The 21,683-nt window shown below is 40.6% G+C and overlaps 1 protein-coding gene across 1 annotated transcript in view; it reads left to right on the top strand.

Annotated features, from left to right (window-relative positions):
* The window catches only part of LOC117537649 (cadherin-12-like), a 102,397-nt gene that overhangs the window by 74,206 nt on the left and 6,508 nt on the right, over positions 1-21,683 (top strand). Inside the window, exons 7-10 of the mRNA XM_034202937.1 lie at positions 8,114-8,367; positions 13,472-13,608; positions 16,934-17,055; positions 20,314-20,431. Coding sequence (XP_034058828.1) covers positions 8,114-8,367; positions 13,472-13,608; positions 16,934-17,055; positions 20,314-20,431 — 631 coding nt within the window. The remainder of the gene's footprint in view (positions 1-8,113; positions 8,368-13,471; positions 13,609-16,933; positions 17,056-20,313; positions 20,432-21,683) is intronic.

Here is a 21,683-nt window from a genome sequence, read left to right as displayed (position 1 = left end):
AATATCCCTAGAGACAGGTGTGCAAATGTGTGCAGACAATCCCTCTCGCTTCCCTCTCTCCCCCCCCTCTGCCTCTGTCTCTTTCTTTCCCTTTTGACTTCGACTCCAATGCAGCAACGTCGACAAATCGCAGCAGGACAGAGTGGAAAGCCACATTGTACACAGAGCAGAGTTTGGCAGACCCCAAATTAGAGACTCAGGAAGGTTGGTTATGATAAGAGGATCAGGCTGAGTAATGGGTACAAGGGATGATCATCTATTTCCCAGTCTGACGATACAGGGGGGAGAGGAAAATGAAGGGGGTTTGCACATCCCATCTGCAAAACATAGGATTACGGGAGACAATAGGTAAATCCACCGATGAATTCAGACAGAAACGTTCAGACAAGCACACAGCTTTACATACAGTATGAGGAGCCCACACACACATCGGCAAGATAACCTTGTGTTGGTAAAAAATACTTTTAGTCAGATTAAATGCCCACTCTCTTGTTTATTTACCTCCTCCTGTGAGATGAGGGGATGGCGGTTATGTGTAATTGAAATATGCTGTTCTAGGCCTAGAGGAACGGCATTGTTCACCATGTGTGGCATAATATTTACTGGCTCATATTCAGGGAATCCATTTTAATACAGGACTATCTACTCACTGAACAAACCGAATGCCCCCAGCGGCCACAGTGCATTGAGTAAAGAGCACCTCTTGGCACTGACTCAAAATCCATCGCCCCCAGTGTCAGAGCGGTTCAAAAAACATGAAGTGGAGAACTGCCGGGGACTTGTGCTGTGCAAAGTGCTGCATTTACACCTCAACCACTGGTGAAATGTAGCATTCAACCATGAAATATGTTGTGGTTTGAGCCCTGGCTTTTCCTATTATAGGTCATTTAGCTAGACACTGAACTCCAATTGTTTCCAACGGCCAAACTAGATAATGAAAGTAATATTAGCACGACTCATGACACTTCCCTGTGTTTGATTTTTATATTTGATGTTGTAATTTATTGTCTTCTGTTTACATCGGTAGGAATGTGTTATTTATTATCTGCATGTGCAGCACTTTGGCTCGACCGAAAATCGTTTTTAAATGTGCTATAGAAATAAAATGTTATTTGATTTTGATTTGATTATATAGCAATATGAACATATAAGCTCAAAAAGTGCAACATAAATGCATCTAATTTGTTTGTTTGTGGTTTCTTTCGTGGGCAACTGTTGGTTGCATATAGGTGTAAGCTATGTGGTTCGAACACCAGGCCTACAGTCAACGTGTCATTGAGCAATATTCTAAACCCCCAACAGCTCGTCGTGGCATGGCTAATGATGTGTGAATGTATATAGTTATTCTCTCTGAGCAGGTGTCATCTTGTATGGCAGCCTCTGCCTCGGTATGAATGTGTTTAAAAGGGTGAATTCTGACTTGTACATGTAAAGGTACTTTAAGGGGGCCATTTTCTATCTCTGGAAACACAGAAAAAACATAATACTAGGTCAGTGACAATGGGAAATGTGTTCTATTCTCTATAAAGTAAATAATATAGAGAATATTTTATGAGAGAAAGACAAGAGGGGGGGGAGGATTGTGCCACAGCCTGTAACTGTAAATGTTTCAGCACCATGGACAGAGACAGGAGGAGATAGACTGAAATGTAATCAAAGAAATATATATATATATTATGTATAATCGACTCTAGTATTGCCCACAGTAAATGCAGACCGCCCCGATGTTTGCGCTCTTATATAAGTACGCAATTAGTTTACAACCGCACAATGATTTGTTTCCATTGTTCTTCTAATAAGGTAACACAGTAAGAAAAGCGGCAAATGATGACTCCAGATTGCATACGATGACAATTATTCCCACTTTCAAAGAGCAGCACCTTCAAGAGGTAAATGTTACAGTGTCGCTTGACATTTTAGACAAAAGCTTGCCACCAACCGTGAGCAAAAACGGATAAACATTGCATTCAAAATAAATGCCACTAATTGCCTGGATTGCTTAGCTCAAACGCGGCCCAATGGACTTCCCTAAAGTCATAACGATTGGCAGTATCGAAGCAAGAAGCCCTTTTCCTCTTTGCTGCCATCAATTAAGGACTTAATTTCACTAAAGTCAGACGGTGACTGCAGTCTAATTTCTCTATCAGAAATGTCATTAGTGGGCTGTTTGAACAGTTAATCATTTCAGAGAATGAAAGCTGCTACTGCCTTTCAGTCTTGATGCGACACTCTCCGTCAGTTTGAAAAAAGGAATGGTCAAATGAAAGAAATGAACAGACTGCTAACATTTCTGAAACCCAGAATATAGTGAGGAATATTGGTTGAATACAACAACAAAAAAGAACAGAGGGGCTTTAGTTTGATATATGTAAACGCTTTAACAAGGACACATACTACATTGTCCAATATCTAAATGTCCTTACAAAGTGGAACATGTCATCTGTAAATGGCCAGGGGGTGATTTCAATATGTTATAGCTTAAAACTGATAGCAGTGAGAGTTCACCCTGTAGAATGAGAGCGACTGAGCCTTGCTCACAGACAGGAGTTGAAACTAATCTATTGATTATAGTGCACAATGTTCCAGTGGGAGGTGAAATGAGTTATTTTCAGAAGGGGTGTTGAAGGAGTCGAAAGAAGGAGAAAAGAAGGAAACAATATCTGAGAACAACAGGAGATCCAGGTGCACCACAGTGACACACATAAATAACACCTCACCAAGCAACCAAGCTTGGAGCGAAGTGTGTGTGCAACTACTTGTGTGTGGTTCTGCATGTGCTTTGTGAGCGAATGAGAACAAAGAGACACAAAGGAAAGAGATTGTTACAAATAGGCGACTGAGGTGGTGCTAGTCGATGAAGTGCCTTCTCCCTGGTGGCCCGGGAGGCGTGGGTGTAATAGATTAAAGTAGAGTCTCGGGGCTCATCCCACGGCTAACCCTGTCCTATTAAGAGTGGCAGTGTGAGTCTTTCACAGTCACTCCACTCCGCTGCAGTGTGGACAGGGCTGCTGGCAAGCCTCTCCATGGCACTCGACTGTTGTGAGCACTGGGGGGATGGAGATGCTTGGAGGCAGCTAAGGACACAAACCGATGTGACTGATGGCAGCGCAACAAAGTGAGCATCTCCTCACCACAGTGCTAAGACCCCCCCCCCCCCCCCCCCGGTATTAAGAGGGACATCGAATCGCTCTCTGGGGCATGTAAGCTTTACTTTGGCGATGATAAGCTCATTGTGCTCTGTGGCCAGTTGACTGCTGATGGCACAATGGTGGCTGGAGGAGTTTAGCATTCTTCTGCATGGCAGGGTTTTCCGGAACCGTCAGTCAAAGACAGCAGTGACCTTATGAAGAAGTCACTCATTCACAAACAGAGACGTCAGGCCACAGTCAAACCACTGAGTCATAATTGCTTATCTCTAAATCTCAGAGGAATTTGCACCTCGAAGCGGCTTCGCCTCCCAGAATGAATGTGTTTAGCATTGGGCATTGTTGAAACTATTCCCGCTTAATGCAACAAAACAGACACATCTTTAGCGATTAAATGAAGGGTGCTGTCATATGGGATCAAGAGGTTTTGGCCTCATGAGAATTAAGCATGGAGACATGAGGATGTGTGGAGAAATGTACTGCCATATTCGGCTAAGCTTTGATTTACTCTCAGAGGATAAATCACGTGAGTGGGTGTTAATGATTCATAAGTGCTATTGTAAATATATAATGCTGTGGTAAATGGATTTAAGGATGCTCTGAATACCACAGCTTAAACAACATTTGCATTCTTTTTCACCCTACTTAATCGTCAGCCTCTCCAGGCAATACCTGTGTTCAGCATAAACAAATAAATACAGCCTGCTGAGGACTTGCTGCGCTGCGATAATAACTCTCCAAGGGGAATGGCAGCCATGGGTGTTGGCAAAAGACTGTCCCTCAAACTATTGGGTGTGTAGCTGAAGGTTGAGAAGAATATTGATCTGCTGTAGTAATACAAGAGTGACACAAAGAAACGGAGCCCATATTCAATAAGCATATCGTCCTGCTTCTCCAAAACAACCAGCAAGCTGTAAAAACATCTGCAGCTAACACTTTATAATATGAGGAACATACCCAAGTATAAAGGAGAAACAGATTTTACATTATGGGTTACACGTCATATCTCAGTATAAGGCGTCAAAAATCACACCCATTGTTCAGTATTCACATTTGAATATAAGGTCTTCTTTTCCATTGTGTTTGAAGCATATACTGTACCAGAGAGACTGTGATGCCTTGATTAGTCCCTGTTTTAAATTAACAAATTCCCTTGGAACATTACAGGTTCAATTGACAAGAAAAAAAAGAAGTTCCTTCATTCAGTATCACTGCCAGTGCAATGAAGGTGCACATTTACATATCAAAGGGCGCAGCACCATGTCTAGAATTTCAAGTGTGTTCTGTTGTGATGTTGAAGAGCAGCAGCACTGACATGAGAGGAACTCGGTCTGTCCTCCTTACAAATTCCTCCGTTGATACACTTCCTTGTTGTGTCCGCAGTAACCCATCAAATGTGCATAACAACTGAAGCTGTAAAGACACTTCAAACGTGTAACCGAACATACATAGGTGTATGCAACTTGTTTTAGGATATTATATGTGTAATACGCCCTCATACAGCTCTGATTCTGAGCCCTAAAGTAGGTCATTCGAGGAAGGGGGAAAAATGCAAAATGGTAGTAGCAGTTAGAGAATGAATGGCCGTTTTTACTTCCTGGGAAATTTCCCCTATGGCCTCCAGATGTGATTTGATTCTCCCCAAGTCATGCTCTGACACATTAACACGTCTTCTCATTAACTCAGACTTTCTCATTACCCCCTCCTGGCCCCACATCTCCCAGTCATACTTGGACCATCATGAGTCTTAGGCACTTTAAAAAGGCAGTGAAGCTCTTAACATGAAAGATTTACACCCAAATCAGAATATGTAAATGTAAGATTTGCTTGGTGGTTGATCATATCTCTGTCAATGCATTGTTCCACGGGTGTCAGCAAGAAACGTTTCATTATTAATTGAATTTTCTGATCAAAGATTGTACAAAATCATCTGACTTGCTTCTGTGATTCCGTTCAGTGCACAGACGTTTGAGATCATATAACACGCCCTCTGGTGGTGATAATGTAGATTTTAGCGAAAAGGAGAAATAATCACTTTGAGTTTGTTGATTATGTTAGCTTATTAGCTAGCTAATCAAGGCATCTGGTCAACTAAATGCCTCTAATAGATACAAGAGTCAGAGTGAGGGCATCTGATGTGCATGGTATTGGAAGCCATGCTCACAGAGCTTTCATGCATAGTCCACTATCGATTGTTATTCAAAATTGATTCAAACAAAAGACAAGTGCACTGAGCATTGATGTGAAGTTATTTTCATTGAGCTAAGGTCTAGCTGTGGATGTTGCACCAGCTAGCTCATTTTAGCTGTACTTAGTTACAAGTCTTATTTTAGTTTTGACTATAGTTGTGATTCTGAATGAGCTATTTAGAGTTATAGTAATGGAGTGTAAGAGACAGTTTTTGCTAAATTATCTGATATCTGATAAACAAAAATAAACAGTTTAACACAAAAAACAAGGGGAATCAGGCAAAACAACAAAATAAAAAACTGAACGAGTACAGACCGGGTTTGGGAAACAAGGGCAGTAAACGAGCAGGAATACTGGGAGTCAGGCAGGGACGAAATACACCACATCAAGACCGGACAGGAACGAAGACGACGAACCGACAAAGAACAAGGGGAGACAGGACTATACACAGCTGGAGAGGGCAAGCAGAAACACAAGGGCAGCAGGTGAACACAATCAGAACATCACACAGGCGGGAAAACAAAAAAACAGGAAGTAAAATGCAGTCGAAACACAAAGAGGAAATACATTTCAAAATAAAACGAGAAACATTAAATACAAAAAACTGAGATTGTGACAATAACTGAACAAACGATTTGTCATGCTCAGTTTTTGAATTTAGAATATTATTTATGAACAATGATTTGTCAAATGTAACTCCAGGATGCCAGTTGTTGTGCCTTTGAAGTTTTTTATGCGAAAATAAAAAGCAGTTCCCCATCACACCCAAGAGAAGAGGATAACATGAAAATAAGACAGCTTTACAAGGTGGAGGTTTGGGCCTGTATCTGAACTGTGTTGCGATGCAGCATGTTGAGATGGAAAGCAACTCGTCTCCTCGTCCCCATGAGAGTCTGGCTAATGAAGCCTGGTGTACACCTCCTGCTGTCTACCTCCCCCAGCATCTCCATCCCTCCTCCTCTCCCTTCGTGTCCTCCACCTGTGCTTGTATTAAAGCTGAGGTATGCAAGGTGCGATGGTTCAGGCACAATGACGTAGCCTCTATTACAAGAGGTCACTATGTATGTCTTTTTAAAGCTACTATGTATATTTTATTCCTAGATTTACGTCATATAAATTCCTAATAATATATGTTTTGGAATTACAGAACGGATGCGTTTTTCTTCTATGTCTTAATCTCACTTTATGAGATACACTGAGTTCCTTTTGAAGTTTATTTCCAACATTTTCCAGGAACCTGCAGGGATCTGAGTTATCTGAAAGATTGACTGCTGTATATTTCAAGCTACTTTGTAAGACTTTTGTAAGTGAAAGTTAGCAGGAAGTCTTTTAGGTTGATTGTAGTGATCAGCATTTGAATGACACCCGCCATGAATTTCATTTGTATACACGACTGTTGCTTCAGGGAGCTTGGTCTCCTCACTGTGTTGTCACTTCCTGAAAGAGATTGAAAGGGACAGAGTGTATTTCCTGTTGAAAGATCTTATAGCTGTACCTAGCCAGTTGCATCTGGCACACTGTAATCAAACCAATCATGGCGGTTGATGGTCAATGATTGCTTTCAGATTGGCTTGCCTTCACATCTCTTCTTTTTTCTTTTCTTTTTTACGGACGGACACCTGCTGTAGCAGCAAGACTGTGAAACCATGGAGATGGAGGAGAGACAGAGGGCTCGAGAAGCATCTGCTATCACTGTGAAATCACCACTGCACAGCCTCTGATCATTCCTAGTGGTTACACTCTAATTAGATCTCTAATTCATGTGCACTTAATTTGGACAGATGACTGGTCATATTTCCCTTCCACCGATAAAAGCCATTTTCTGCACCCTCCAGTGCGCCTCCCCACTCACATCAACTGTCTCTTTAAGGACATTTCGCTGTGCCATTACCAGCTGTTTTTCCTTTGATGTTGTTTGGAACAACATGCCAGAAGAGCCAGGTCCTGGGGCAAAGAGATAGCATTGCTGCCATAGTGGTTACATGTTAGTCAATTTGAAATACACCGAAAGGAATGTCTCTCATGTGACTGTAGGCCAGCGGAGCGTGACCGGCTGCAAGCTCGCCAAGTACTGTCGGTCACACATGAGAGGGCAGGAGACAGGCAGGAGCACGAACATGGGTGTCACTGCTGTCGGGTGTTTACACCTCAGCTGCAGACATGCCGAGAATGCAGATTCCACCCCTCGCCTGGCATTGACTAATTGACCCTGAGCTGATGTGTCAGAAACTTGAAGAGGTAGAACAGATGAACCCCTAAGCTGTGGTCTGGAGAACTCTTGTAAAGGGGCGTAGTTCTGCTGAACCAGGAAAGTGCAGCTTGACTTGTTCGTTGAAGAGGGGCGAGACGTGTCAGGACCTACAGTGTCTGTCTAACATGAAGCACTCTTCCACAATAAACTGCCATTTGAACAACACAAATATGTGTAATCGTCAGTTGTTTAGTTCTGCTCTTCAGGCGACTGTATTTCAATGTGTTTTTAGTAACATAGGAAATCAGCCAAATGCTTAAATAGATTCAATAAGAGGACGCTGATGTAGGCAATTGATAGCACTTACTCATCCTTGAAAATGCTAAACTAACAGAAATAAGAAACTACTGCCAACACTGTTGCTCAGAATCAGTCAATTCATTCAAGTGCTCTTATTGCATACAGGATGAATACTACAGAGATAATAAATGACATGGGAGTGCTGACACGTTCTATACTCATTAAGATAATGCTTTTAAATAAACTGGAGATGTTAACGGGACTATTTTCTGTTTCTTTTCTGCAGCCCCTGGACTATGAAAGCAAGAAGGCATACACCTTTAAGGTAGACGCCTCCAATGCCCATCTGGATCCACGATTTCAAAGCTTTGGGGCCTTCAAAGACACAGCAACAGTGAAGATTAACGTGTTGGATGTGGATGAGCCCCCGGTGTTCAATAAGCCCTCCTATATGATGGATGTGTATGAAGACACACCCGCGGGCACCATCATCGGAGCAGTGACGGCACAAGATTTAGACGCCAGCAGCAGTCCGGTCAGGTAAAGTTTCACTCCTCTGTGTAGAACAATAGACACTCTACACTTAAGTTGAAAGGGGCCAGATAATGCTTTTGGGGTTTTCTCTATCCTGTACTGTGTTCTAGAGGTTTGTGTGCATGTAAATGGTCTGCAAAGGCTGACATCCCAAAGTTCCCTGAGATAATGACATCACTATGAAACACTTGCGCTTCTATTGGCCTGCACTCTGATAGGCTAAGGGTCTTTGACACCCCTCAAAGCGCTTTCATATACATGTCAGCATTCAACCATTCACATCTAAATTACATGTTTGAATTATTTTCTTATGGTCATATAATGTTCTCCGGACATTCTTAGATTGTTAAGTAGTGATCGTTGTTAGCTGGATTTGTCCCTTGCAAATAGTCAAAATTCACTAAATAATACATTTTAAAATGGACTATTTAAGGAGTTTGTTGTGAACATTAAAAAGTCCTGTTATTTAGATACAAATACTGATGTTTTTATTTGTAATTTGGTCAACTTTGAAGTTTCTAGGGGGTCTAAGTAAGATAAATAAAGGAGTCCGTATGACCCCCAGTTTGGCCATCTAAAGAAGCTTTATGTAGTCTTAGTGAATGAAGTTGGCCTGGATCTGCACATCTTCATCTTCAGAGGCTTTACTATTGAACCGACTATCCCTCGTTACTCCCGCGAGGATAAAAGAGCTAAAGGAAGAAGAACTGTAATACTGCCGCCAGTGATTGAAGGTTTTAGAACCCTAATCCATTCATCAATGTTCCCAGTCTCTATTCATTAATGTCATCATGGCTTTAATCTTCAGAGTATTGTCAGCTTTACTCATCAGAGAGCTAATCAATCTATGTTGAACATTTGACATTGTCATGAAAAATCCTGCTTGCATCGTCTCTTTGCAGCTCAGGTTGTGTCGCTGATGTGATTTAACAGAGATAATATTATTAGCCGCGCCATAATTGCATATCTGAAATTCTGGTTGATAAGGACTCATTAGACTTTGCTTATGTATGCTGTCTATGACATTTACTTAGTTGCATCATTTACTCAATACAATGTAATAAATACTAATATTGTTTTGCCGTATAATTTATGGTTAAATGTAAAAACTACGTTAATTCTAACGGAGGATATCAGCAGAAATGCCTCTTTGTAGCTAGCGTCTCTTAAACTACAATATTTATTTTGTTTAAAAGACAATGATTCTGTTAACTTAATTGTTTTTTTAATGAATTTTTGCATCTCACAGTTTCAGTTTTTTATTGAGATTAACTAAACAGAAACTGTTGCACCTCATTCTTTTCACCATATTCAGGAATATACTGTATCCCCCATGGGCTGACATTCACTATGGCTTAAAATATTCAAGATATAGCCATGTTTCTTGAAAATGATTTAATTGTCTGTCACTTTGAAAAGTTTATTTGGCCAACTACTGTATTTCCCTGAAGTTAAATGCATTTCTTTGAGGCAGCTGTTAGATGAGATCCGTTTGTGGTGATTCATTTTGCAGATGGAGATAATTAACATAACTTAATTAATGGTAATCATATATTCTATACTTGTCCTTGTTTTGTGGGGATGTGCAACACGGTGCACATTGCCTGTGTTGATACAAGTGGAAGTGGATATGTTTTTTTATAGAAGTTTTGGCAAGCAATTAGAATTAAATAAATTGCAGTAAGCGTATTTGTTTTTATCCAAATCCCGAGTTAGCTTCTCCAGTAAAGTTATTGCAAAGTTTGCACATTAAAAAACATTGTTTAGCAGCATTAAACATAATCCTTATTGAACAAGACGAATGATAATAATATAAACAGTATACAGTGAACAAGTAGAGCCGCACATAATGAATATTAATGCAAACGCTTCTGTAGTTTTAACGTGTCTTATGTTATGATTATTTATTTTTTTAACTGAAATATTAATCCACATCCAAACAATTCCTACCCTAACAAAAAAATCCTCTCCCCCCTCCTCTCCGTGGTCATTTTTAGATGGGACTTTCAAGGTTCAAGGTATTATTTTGTCCTACGAACATACAGTGTAGTTATGACGATTAAAATCTTAGGTCACAGGCTCAACAATAAAACAGATAAACATAAAATATAGTGCAGGTAAATAATAAATACAAAAAGAAAAATTGTTTAAAAAGTGAAATTGTGCAATAAGAGTCTAAATGCAAGTTATTGGAATATGATATATTAGATAAATAATTAGCAGCCAGATGAATGTTATGGATCTTTCAACAGTTCAGGTGTTTAACAGATGTTGTTTCAACAGTTCAGGTGTTTAACAGATGTTGTTTCAACAGTTCAGGTGTTTAACAAATGTTGTTTCAACAGTTCAGGTGTTTAACAAATGTTGTTTCAACAGTTCAGGTGTTTAACAAATGTTTTTTCAACAGTTCAGGTGTTTAACAGTCTTATTGCCTGTGGGATGAAACTGTCCCTGAGTCTGGTGGTTTTAGTCCGGATGCTGCGGTAGCGCCTGCCAGACGGCAGCAGACGGAACAGTTTGTGGCTGGGGTGATGGGGGTCTTTTATAATCCTGAGGGCTTTCTTCCTGAGCCGCTGGGAGTAAAGGTCCTCCACTGATGACAGCTCCGTCCTGGTGATATTCTGTGCAGTTTCAAACACCACTGCTTAGTTTTATAAATCTGACTTTACTCGTATCCTGGTTACTTCACTTAAGTCATGTTATTCCATTTCTTTTACAACCTCTCCACCACACATATAAACAACACGCTACACAACTTAAGTGCTTGATAACAATAGAATGTCAAAGAAGTGCATTCTTAAACATTTATGAGAACCCTTTTGTTTTTAAACTCGTCCACTGTAGCTACTTTGTAGTGAGGGTTCTTCCAAGATGTATCACTCAAGTGCAACACAAAATACCTGTTGCGTGGACAGGAAATGTTTTATAATGAATATTTTATCCTTGAGAAAACAAAAACAATGGAAGATGTAGTGATTTAGGACAACAAAAAACCACTATTCTCTAGAACTCCACTTTATCTCCAGCACTTTAAATATTCATCAATACCACAGCTCACATTGTTCTTTGGGTGCCTTCAGAGAGCAGCCTTGCATTTTCTACTTAAAAAATAGACCCAATCACCCATCATGCATAGGGAATTAAGCTTTTAGACTTTAGTCCCAAATGATTGCGCTATTTAGCAGTACAGAGCCGAGTTATCTCTTACTGGGGAAACAAAGGGCATCATGAATACTTAATTGTTGGCCGAATTGAAAGAGCGTCCCAAAGTTCAAATCAGTTTCAAAGTGGAAGGGCGTATTCACAGAAGGATTGGCTGGCTGTTAAAAAAAGTAGCAGTTCACCTGTAAACCTGCGCCAAGCAAATAGCATCCAGGTGCTGTTACATATTTACAGTAAATTAGGTCTTATGCATAAAATGGCCCCGTCCTTAAAAAAACAGTCATATTACTAAGTGCTAATGGCCATACATTCTGTATGGAATGCTGAGCTGTTGGCCTTAAATGGTAACTTCACAAATCCCACTGAAGAGCCTTGTTGGACATGAACTCTGAAGGGTTTACTGCAGCAACACTGTAAGCTCTAGAAATCAATATCTGTGGAAAATAAACTTCAGTTGTGCCTTTACTTTTTAAATCAACTTGTGTTTTTTTAGTAATCTTCTCTGGACTGAATGACCACTACAGCAGTTCAAAGTATGAGATAACGCTGTTATTATTTTCCACTTCTGCTGTTCTCAGTACTGAGTTTGGTATAAGAAGACTCCTTATATCTCACACCCCTATTCTCCTTGAAAATAATTCACAGATTGATCCATTTACAAGTAAACATTCTATCTCACATGTTTACATATTGCATGTTTGGTGATTAGAGATGTGTGTTTTGCTCCAGGAAATCCCTGAACATTCATTCTTTAATCTGTAATATTCTCGGCATGAGGCCGCCTGTGTAACCTCTGGGCCGGACTGACACTGAAACATATGCTTCAGTAGCAGCAGGACTCCAATAAAACCACACTTAAAAAAAAGGGTTTGTGCCCCGAGGAGAAATTGTGAACCATTGATCTTTTGAACTCCTGATTTGAGTTTAGCTGCAATATTTATGAGAGAGACTCAAACTAAACTATTTGGATACGATCGTGTTCACTTCAAGGCTGCGCGCCATAAAGAGTGTAAGAGAGGACGTGGAGAAATCGAAATTGAAACATAAAATGTGATGGAACCAAAGCTTGTAAAAGAAATCCACTTAAATGGTTTTGTTATCATTCTCATTACGGCATAAGACTTGAGGGTTTGAAAGTACGCTAACCCTCTTTCCATTAATGACTCAAGTCCAGTTTGAAGCTCTTTAGCAGGAGAAAAAAACAAGCAAATTCATATTCATGAGAAATACCCTATTAAGATCAAACAGCTTGCCATTAGAAAGAAAAATAAAGGAATAATGGTGGCACAGCAAGGCTGTTCTTAATGTAAGAAGTCCAGACTCAAGGCTGAGAGAAATGAAGCCTCTGTGTTGAATAAATGCCCAAGAGCAAGGCATTGAACCCCCAACCAATAACCTTGTTGTGAAGAGGAATACAAGACAACAACATATGTTCTCCTCCGGGAACTCCACTGACGATCACAAAGTTATTAATAAAAAAATCGCCCTTTTAAGATCAAATAGCATAGTTTGATGAATGGCGCTGTCATGCGGTTTGGTTTCAGATCCCTGTTTTCTTTCATGGTTTGCATTCAGAATAACTGGGCAAGACCAAAGGACACTGTACCCTCTGTTCTCAGACACCAATCAAAATGTCTCCGCCTATGTTAAACATCAGCCCTGTGAGATTGATACGGTTTCAACGATGCCTAAAATTCATTTACGTTCTGAAGAAAAAAAACACTGGCTCAGCATGGCCGAAGAACATGCTGCCCATTAGAGGATTAGAATGTAAATGCGATCCTCAGCACATTTTCTGGAAATGACCATTCAGAATGAGTAATGAAGGCTATGCCAACGTTATATTACACCTAACTCATATACATGAGCCCAGAGGGACAATCCTTGTGGTTTAATTCTCTGGTTTATGTTGGAAATGGACGCCATTAAACAAAAATGTTTCTTTCAGGTATTCCATTGACTGGAAGAGTGACTTGGACAGCTACTTTGACATTGATCCAGTGGAGGGAACGATTTCCACGAACGAACTCCTTGACAGAGAGAGCATCGCCCAGCACAATATCTCTATCGTGGCCACCAAACTTAGTAAGTATGACAACAAGATAGATTGTGATCCATGCAAGTGTCGTTGTCCTTCCCCCTTCATAATCTGTGTGAAGGATTTAACACGCTTTTACTCAAGTCAATACTCAATCCCATTTTGAAGGAAATGTTTATTGGTGACCATAAACCATGATGGCTTTCCCTGGGGGATGTATCTTTAGGACATTGTCTCCTCTAGCACACTCCTCATCTCTGTTTTCATTTTTAACAACTATTTCTTTAATGACGTTGGCATTGAAAGACAGCTTTTCTTTGCCAGAGTCAACTTTTACTCGCACCGCAGTAAAATGTCAACCTTCTAAAGTTTTACACCGAGCAGATGTGGTGGCGTCGCAGCATGTTGTGAAAGGGTGAACTAAGGCGGAGCTGTAGCTTTAAGACATGTCATCAGGCTAATTATGTTTTTATGAAGGAAGTGGAGCAAATTTACAGATAAATAAGCAAATCCATCGTCATCAAGTCATCAAATCTGCTAAGAACCGTCAAAGTCATTATCCCAGAGGCAGGCTGGTGCTCAATCAAAATTACACACGCTGTATATTCATTAGGATAGACTGTGAAATATGGGCTGTAAAACTTGAGTCATTGTCGCCTTGGAAACTGATATTACTCACTTCCCCTCAAGGTCATGGCAGTGACATGGTAATTCTATTTTCAATGTGTGTGTGTGTTTCTTTGTGTGGCTTTTGTGCATAAATGTCAAGGAAAGGGAGGATGAGGTAAACTGAAAGGAAATGGGATGGTGGGAGGAGAGAGTGGGAGGAAGACGGGGGGGTTTACTGCACAAGGGCGTTACATGTTCAGTTTATCATCGCAGTATCTCTGCACATCTTGCCCTCTCACATGTGTTTCACTCCTTCCTTATTCCCCATTTAGGCTCTGACCCAGGCCTCTGTCCTCTCTCGATCTCCTTCAAAAAGATTAGAACAATATTCACATGGAAACCAGTGTTAATGTAATGGTTGAGCTGGTGCAGCAGGGATAGAGATAAACCCATCACCCCAGAGTTTGTATCCCAACTAGTGAGTTGAAATCTGTTTTTGACCTTCAATGAGATTTGGCAGAACTTTGTGTTCTGAGTATTGGGTAGCTCCTCTGAGATGAATTATATTATCATCGTCGGGTTATAGTTTGTCTGCTTTCAAACCACCAATACAGCAATTAATATTAAAGCAAGATATATTCACACAACAGAGAAATATAGATTGTGTGGGAATATATATTTAATGTATGGAGCAGCCACAGTTAACCCTGCACAGCATTTTTCAATATTCAAGACCTCTGCATTTGAACCCATTCTGTGTCTGTGTGTCCTTGTGACTAATGCTTTTAAACATGTATCCACCTACACTTTTTATTCACAATTGAATTGACACTGGCGAAAAAATCTGCACAATATGAGTTTATTGGATGACATTTCCCCTGAATAAAAGGCACCTTTACTCTGCAACGATTAGTGAAACAACCGAGTTGGAGACTTCTCAAAAGCCTGAGAGATTTGTGCGGTCATAGCGAGACACTGCAGTCATGCAGCAAAATGAGAGCAGTCCCCGCTGCTCCCCTGAGACTCAGAACACAGCAGAAGCCGAGCTAAATAATAGCCGGGGTTAAATTAACATTCTGCTTTTTGGCATTTGAGCCCAGTTGCCATTTTTATGAGTCAAATGGAGGGGATTTTCTATTAAATGCAATAATAACCTTGGCGGTAATAAAATGAGGGCGCACAGATTCCATCAAATTGCAGCAACTAAGTGTAGTTCCACACTTAAAATGGGGTTTGTGATGAGAGCTTGCTTACTTATTCTGTCTACAGTTGCACTTTCAAGAGTTTGCTAACCACAAAAAACTCCCTATCTCTGTTTGGCAGCACATTTTATAGATTTGTGGTTGATTGCTTGCTTGGTTGGTTGGCTTTTTATTAAAATGAGCTTAATCAAAAAAGTAATACTCAATAAAAAAGCTGCAGAAAGTAGCCAACGTTATGACTGACCAATCAAGCAATCCAGAATTCTGTTTCAGTAAAATAGATAAAGCATTTGTTATTGAGCTGAAATGCTGACGCTGGTCACATTTGAATGTATTCACTATACCATTGCTCCATCTAGTGGACTGAAAGATGTATCACTGACTGATGCAGTGACAGTTATGGAGTTGAAATGAGATGAGGGGGAAACCACAAACTTGTGTATCCAGAAGCTCAGGATTTGTATGTTTTTGTACAGATTGCATTGATCTAGCTTTGCAAACGTTGTAGAGGCCAACAAATTCAGGACCTCGATGACAGAAAAGATCAGTGTTTTTGCTGACTGAGCATCAATGTTAGTAATTCAGTCAGTGCGAAAGTAGAAAATCCCCAGCTCTGTGTCATTTTCACCTCAGTGGGAAGATTGCTTTTTCCATCAAGGTCAGAGACAGGTTACTAACTGGTCTCCAATCCTGTGGAGACCACTCTACAGATCCCCCCTCCTGCAGTCCTCTAAACCACCCACATACACACACACACACACACACACACACACACACACACACACACACACACACACCACACACACACACACACACACACACACACACACACACACACACACACACACACACACCACACACACACACACACACACACACACACACACACACACACACACCATGCGCTGCCCTGCACTGGCACTTGCACACACAAGTGCACACTAAGCCCCCCGCTGCAGAGCAAAGCCTATTCCCACACCAAATCCATAAAGTTTACCTTACTTGGGGGTTTCGCACAAAAAGAACATTTCCCCCGTTGTGCCCCGGCAGTGAGGAAACATTGTTACAAACAAGCCTGGATTCAAGTTTGTTCCTCTCAAGAGGGCTTTCACACTATAATTAATACGGGCTAAAACCCATAAAATAACCTAAGCAAAAAAAAAAAATCCCTATAGAGCCATACTCCATATTGTGCTTTATTTGTAGGCAGCACATGGGATGCATTTGCTGTGTATTTTTATTTAATTCTGCTTTATATTTTTAATCAAACGTAGCATAATACATCAGCGTCCAGAGGGAATGTATGCATCACCGTGTTCCAGACACATCTGAGGTTTTATAGCAGACACATTTAACCAGAGCGGTTTAAAGTGGGCGAGCAGATAGGCGGTTTAAAATCTCGACTGGACTTTCTTTAACCACCCCTTTGCAACCGATTGCTTTGTCTCGTCCTATGATGGCAGTACTTTCAATATCCACATGATGTCAGCACTGTGAACAAATGTGTTGTATTGCTCCAGTGTGCAAATCTGTCACGTCTCTGTTGTGTTTTCTCCTGCAGATAGTCCGGTTCTGAGCAGTCGAGTGGCCGTCACTGTCCACGTGTTGGACATCAATGAGTTCCCACCTGAACTGGCCAGACCTTACGAGACCTTTGTCTGTGAAAACTCCAAAGCTGGACAGGTACTTTCACATGTCTTCTGCACACACTATGCTTTTGCGGTTTATAACACCGCAAATTGTCTAGTGTTAAAACGTGTTGATTATTCTGTAGGTGACAACTGTTAATTGGTTTGTCCTCCTATACAATGTGGCTGCAAGGTGGTTGTTACATATCTGAAGGTGTTACATTGAGGTGTAAAAACACTTATGCAGAAATAAACACTGATCATGATTTTTTGGCGAAAACACCTATTGGTATTCTCAGCTAGAATGAATACACAATTAGTTCTTGCTTTGATACAGAACAGAAGTTTTATTCCTAGTGTTTTACTCAAGGTCACTTAAATTAAACAGGGGAATTTGCAGGCTCTTCAGCACAGTGTGAATGTAAATCCTGAAGTGATTGAGTGGTGGAGTTGGATTCAAAAGAGAGAAGCAATCAAAAAGCACAGCAGTGTTTTTCCTACCGGCAACTTGGAGTACATTTCAGATGATATATTTTGGATGCAGTGGATCATTTGCCTGTGCGCATTGCAAACCACCTGCGCCTGTAAATTAGCCCATTAACCGGCATCTATATGCAGTTAGCGTTCTGAGGGAACAGCTTCTTTGGCAGTCTGTCAAATAGCTGTAGACTCCTCATCACATTGAGGACGCTTTGCGACTCCTCAGGCCTGTTGCAATCAAAACAACGGCTGTGCCCCTGCATTTGAAGGCATCACTGTCCTCCCATCATGCACTTGGCTGCAGGTAGAGTCATGTTTGTCAGCCTTAAAAATCTTGTCAAGACACCAAGAAATGTGTTCGAAGCTGTGTTTGATGTTGAAAAATTGAATTGAAAAATTACTTTTAAGAAATAAATATATAAAGAACTGTTAAAAACGGTTTACAAAGTGCTTTGACAGACAAAACAAAATTCCCCAAACTATTTGAAGTCAAAAAGTAAGGCGAGACAATATTTATAATAATTTAGCTATAGAAATAGTAAAAGCTATAAAAAAGACCATATAATGAACAAATAAAATCAAGGTCACCAAAATCTTCCTAAAAATAAAAAGCAGGAATGGAGACAACCACATCCTCAAATTCAGTTAGCAATGCAACACGTCTGTATTCAAGATGCATCCTCTCCTCTACCTTACTCCCTTGCGTTAATCACCTCCCCCGCTTCCTATTCCCCCTCTTTCCCCTCTCCTCCCTTGCCCTCCGGTGCACAATATACACTTAATGCAGCATTTTCACAGCATGATTCCAGCAGGTGTTGTGCGCAGCCGGTGAATGATAAAGAATTGCAGATCCTCTCGTGTAAAATCCATCACACGTCTCCCCAGAAGATTATCTGCCTTCACGCTGCTGAAAAAACATACAAACTGCTTGTTTAGGGCTGCCTCACACAGTGCCACTACCCTACCCTGGAATATAATGTATAACCAGGACAGAGAGAAGCTGTGTTCATGCCAGTGTGTGGAAAGAGCAGGAAGAGTGACCTCAAACTGAGATTTTAATATAAATAAAAAGGGCAGGGTAGGAATACAGCAAAACGTTTCCCTATTTTAAAATGTATTACGTTTGGAGAGTCAACTGGTCAAGTGTGAAATGAGAAAAAGCAAGCACAAAGGAAACATAAAAACAAGAATATTGACCTCCACGTATTAGAGATACTTAGGACAGCCAGTGCTATTACAGTACGCATTGCTCACTCTTTAATGCATCTCCTCTCACAGGCTTTTTATAATGCCACATTGAAATGCTAACCCGCTGAATCAGTTTGATATGCTGGAATAATTACATTTACATTTACAGCATTTAGCTGGCACTTTTATCTTGCTTACTTTACAACGCAGCGGAGTGCAAAAGCAGAGTAGCCTTAGAGCCATTTAACATATACAATAGCACTTAGTGCGCTCACAGTTCCACCTATGATCCCAAGGTGGGAGCACTTTGAGAGCAAGAAAAGGAGCACTTCTTACATAATGGATTATGTAATTAGAAAAAAAAAAAAAAAAAAACATATAACTTTTATAGGTTTACACCAAATAGAGATGATAAAGTTGAATTCTCCCAATGATAGAATATTAAATTGCAGATTATTCTTCTCTGGAGCTTGTGATAGACAGTATACCCATATTTATTGAATTGATCCGTTGGGCAATCAACAGATTATTAAATATTGGATGTTTAAATTTAAGAAAACAGTTACAAGCTTCTAAAATTGTAAAATGTGCTGCTTTTGTCAAGTCCTGTTTAATAAAACGAACACAAATTGATTGATTCATTTGGACATTTTTGGTCAGTAAAGGTATATCTAAAAATTGAAGGAGAGGTGTGACATGCAGCACAGGAAATGAACCATCCATTCTGCAGCGTTTTGGTATGTGCAAGACAGAAAGTTTTAAAGCAAGGGAAGTAATTGATCGTTTAGATGTATTCATCACCGAGCTAATTTGGTGGCTGAGAAATCAACAGTGTGAAGTGTACAGCTGCTGTGGGGAGAACAACAGAGGCTCATCACCCGGTGTCAGGTTATCAAACAAAGGAGCAAAGAGAGCACTGTGGTCGGGGGTGATTTGAGGCTCGTGGGAATTCCTGGGACGAGGCTTCAGGTCTTCAGCAGGTGAAGCCCGGCGAGCGGGGGGCTTTCAGGTCAGTGGGTTTCAGACAAAGCCCTGAGACGTTTGGGGAACAGAAGGAAGTTGAGAGCCGTCAGCAGTCTGTGAGCAGCGGGGTGGAAAAGTTAGGAGTTGTTTGTTGTTTCAGTTGTTGCTTTAACTCATTTTCACATAACACATTCAGTTTGTTGAGCTGGAGTATTCATGAAAGGTGTTGAATTGATCGAATTGTTTTCTTGCGGGTTTATTTTTGGACGGCCCCGTGCTCTGAGGAGATGCACTGTAATATAAGTACAATATGAAACAACTGCCTTCTGTCCATGACCCTTGAACAAGCTCCACCAGTCCGGAATGAACTGAATCCATCACAATGTGTTGAGGTTATCGAGAGGTTTTAACAAGTCATCAATCAAATACTCAATGCCTGTATCTAAAACTACAGGGAGAACAATGTACCGCTTTGTTTCAGCGCTGACAGGAAGTCAGTTCAGGACAGTCCGACAATAATTGTACACATTTTTCCCAGAAGAATTCAACCTATATACGTTTGAGTTTCTATTGAAAAGACATCTGACATCCAGTGCTCAAACAAAACATCAAACTTCTACAACGAGTGTACCACGTAGAGGCAGGACCTTAAACTATTTATCATCATTTTCACGTTTCACAGGTGATTCAGACGTTCAGTGCACAAGACCAGGATCTACGAGCTGCTGGACAACAGTTCTCCTTCAAATCGCCAAAAGAAGACATGAAGAACAAGAACTTTACCGTCAGGGACTTTGGAAGTAAGTGTTGTTGAATTTCGTCACCTCAGTTTGGTGACACTTAGTCACACTTATTATAAAAATGTTTGCAGCTTAAGCTTTTTTCCCTTTCCTGTGTGTACAAAGAAAGCACTTAACTGTCACAGTAGAGACACAAAATACAATTGTGACTGAAAATGAGCATAATAGGCCCCCTTTAACTATAAAACCGCGTTACGCTCTGCATTGAACAATTAAAAAGGCTGACGTATCAATTACATTACATTGCATTTAGCTGAGGCTTTTATCCAAAGCGACTTACAATAAGTGCGTTCGACCAACAACATACAACTTGAAGAAAACAGAATCATAAAGTACATCAGGTTTCATAGAGCAAAAACATTTCAAGTGCTACTCAACTGGCTTTAGATAAGCCAGTCCTTTATTAGTATATAAGTGCTTTGTTAATAGTTCCATCGCTCGAAGTGGAGTCGAAAGAGATGAGCTTTCAGTCTGCGCCGGAAGATGTGTAAGCTTTCTGCTGTCCTGATGTCAATGGGGAGCTCATTCCACCATCTTGGAGCCAGGATAGCAAACCCACGTGTTTTTGCTGATGGGAACTTGGGTCCCCTTCGCAGCGAGGGTGCAGCGAGCCGTTTGGTTGATGCAGAGCGGAGTGCACGTGCCGGGGTGTACGGTTTAACCATGTCCTGATGAAGAAATGCTGCATGCAATCATTAATGGTTTCCTAAAAAGGAAACATATAGTTATTAGATTACTGTTACTGAAAGAAACAACTGAATTCTTCAAACAGCCCAGATAGTGGCCTTGATAAGGATTTAAGTGTACATTTATAGTATCACCACTGCAGTGTATAAATGATAACATTTGTCTTTGGCAGCAATTTATACCAATATTGATCTAAATTGCTACCCTCAGGTCTCTACATGCAGTCATTTAGTTTGGAGTGAGGACAATCAACCTGTCAAGATCAATAATTTGCCATCTGAAAAGGTTGTTTGATCTAAGCTCATATGAGTGGCATGTCTCAAAGCTAAAAATAACTTGACAACGTGACTGCATAAGGGTATACATGACACTTATATATATGTGAGGCATACATGACAGCTTGCATTGGCGGAGCCCTTTGAAGTCTAAGAAAGACAGGTAATGAAAAGTGGGTCATGGCAGGATGAGGCCAAGGAATCGAATGCATTCACCATCCTTTTGACAAGCCCAGTTCCGAACCTCTGATCCAGTTTTACCTTTTTGGACACACTCTTGCAGTTTCTTG

Source organism: Gymnodraco acuticeps, unplaced genomic scaffold (genome assembly GCF_902827175.1).
Source record: "Gymnodraco acuticeps unplaced genomic scaffold, fGymAcu1.1, whole genome shotgun sequence".
NCBI classification, from domain to species: Eukaryota; Metazoa; Chordata; class Actinopteri; order Perciformes; family Bathydraconidae; genus Gymnodraco; species Gymnodraco acuticeps.
This window is presented reverse-complemented; position numbering and strand designations above follow the sequence as displayed.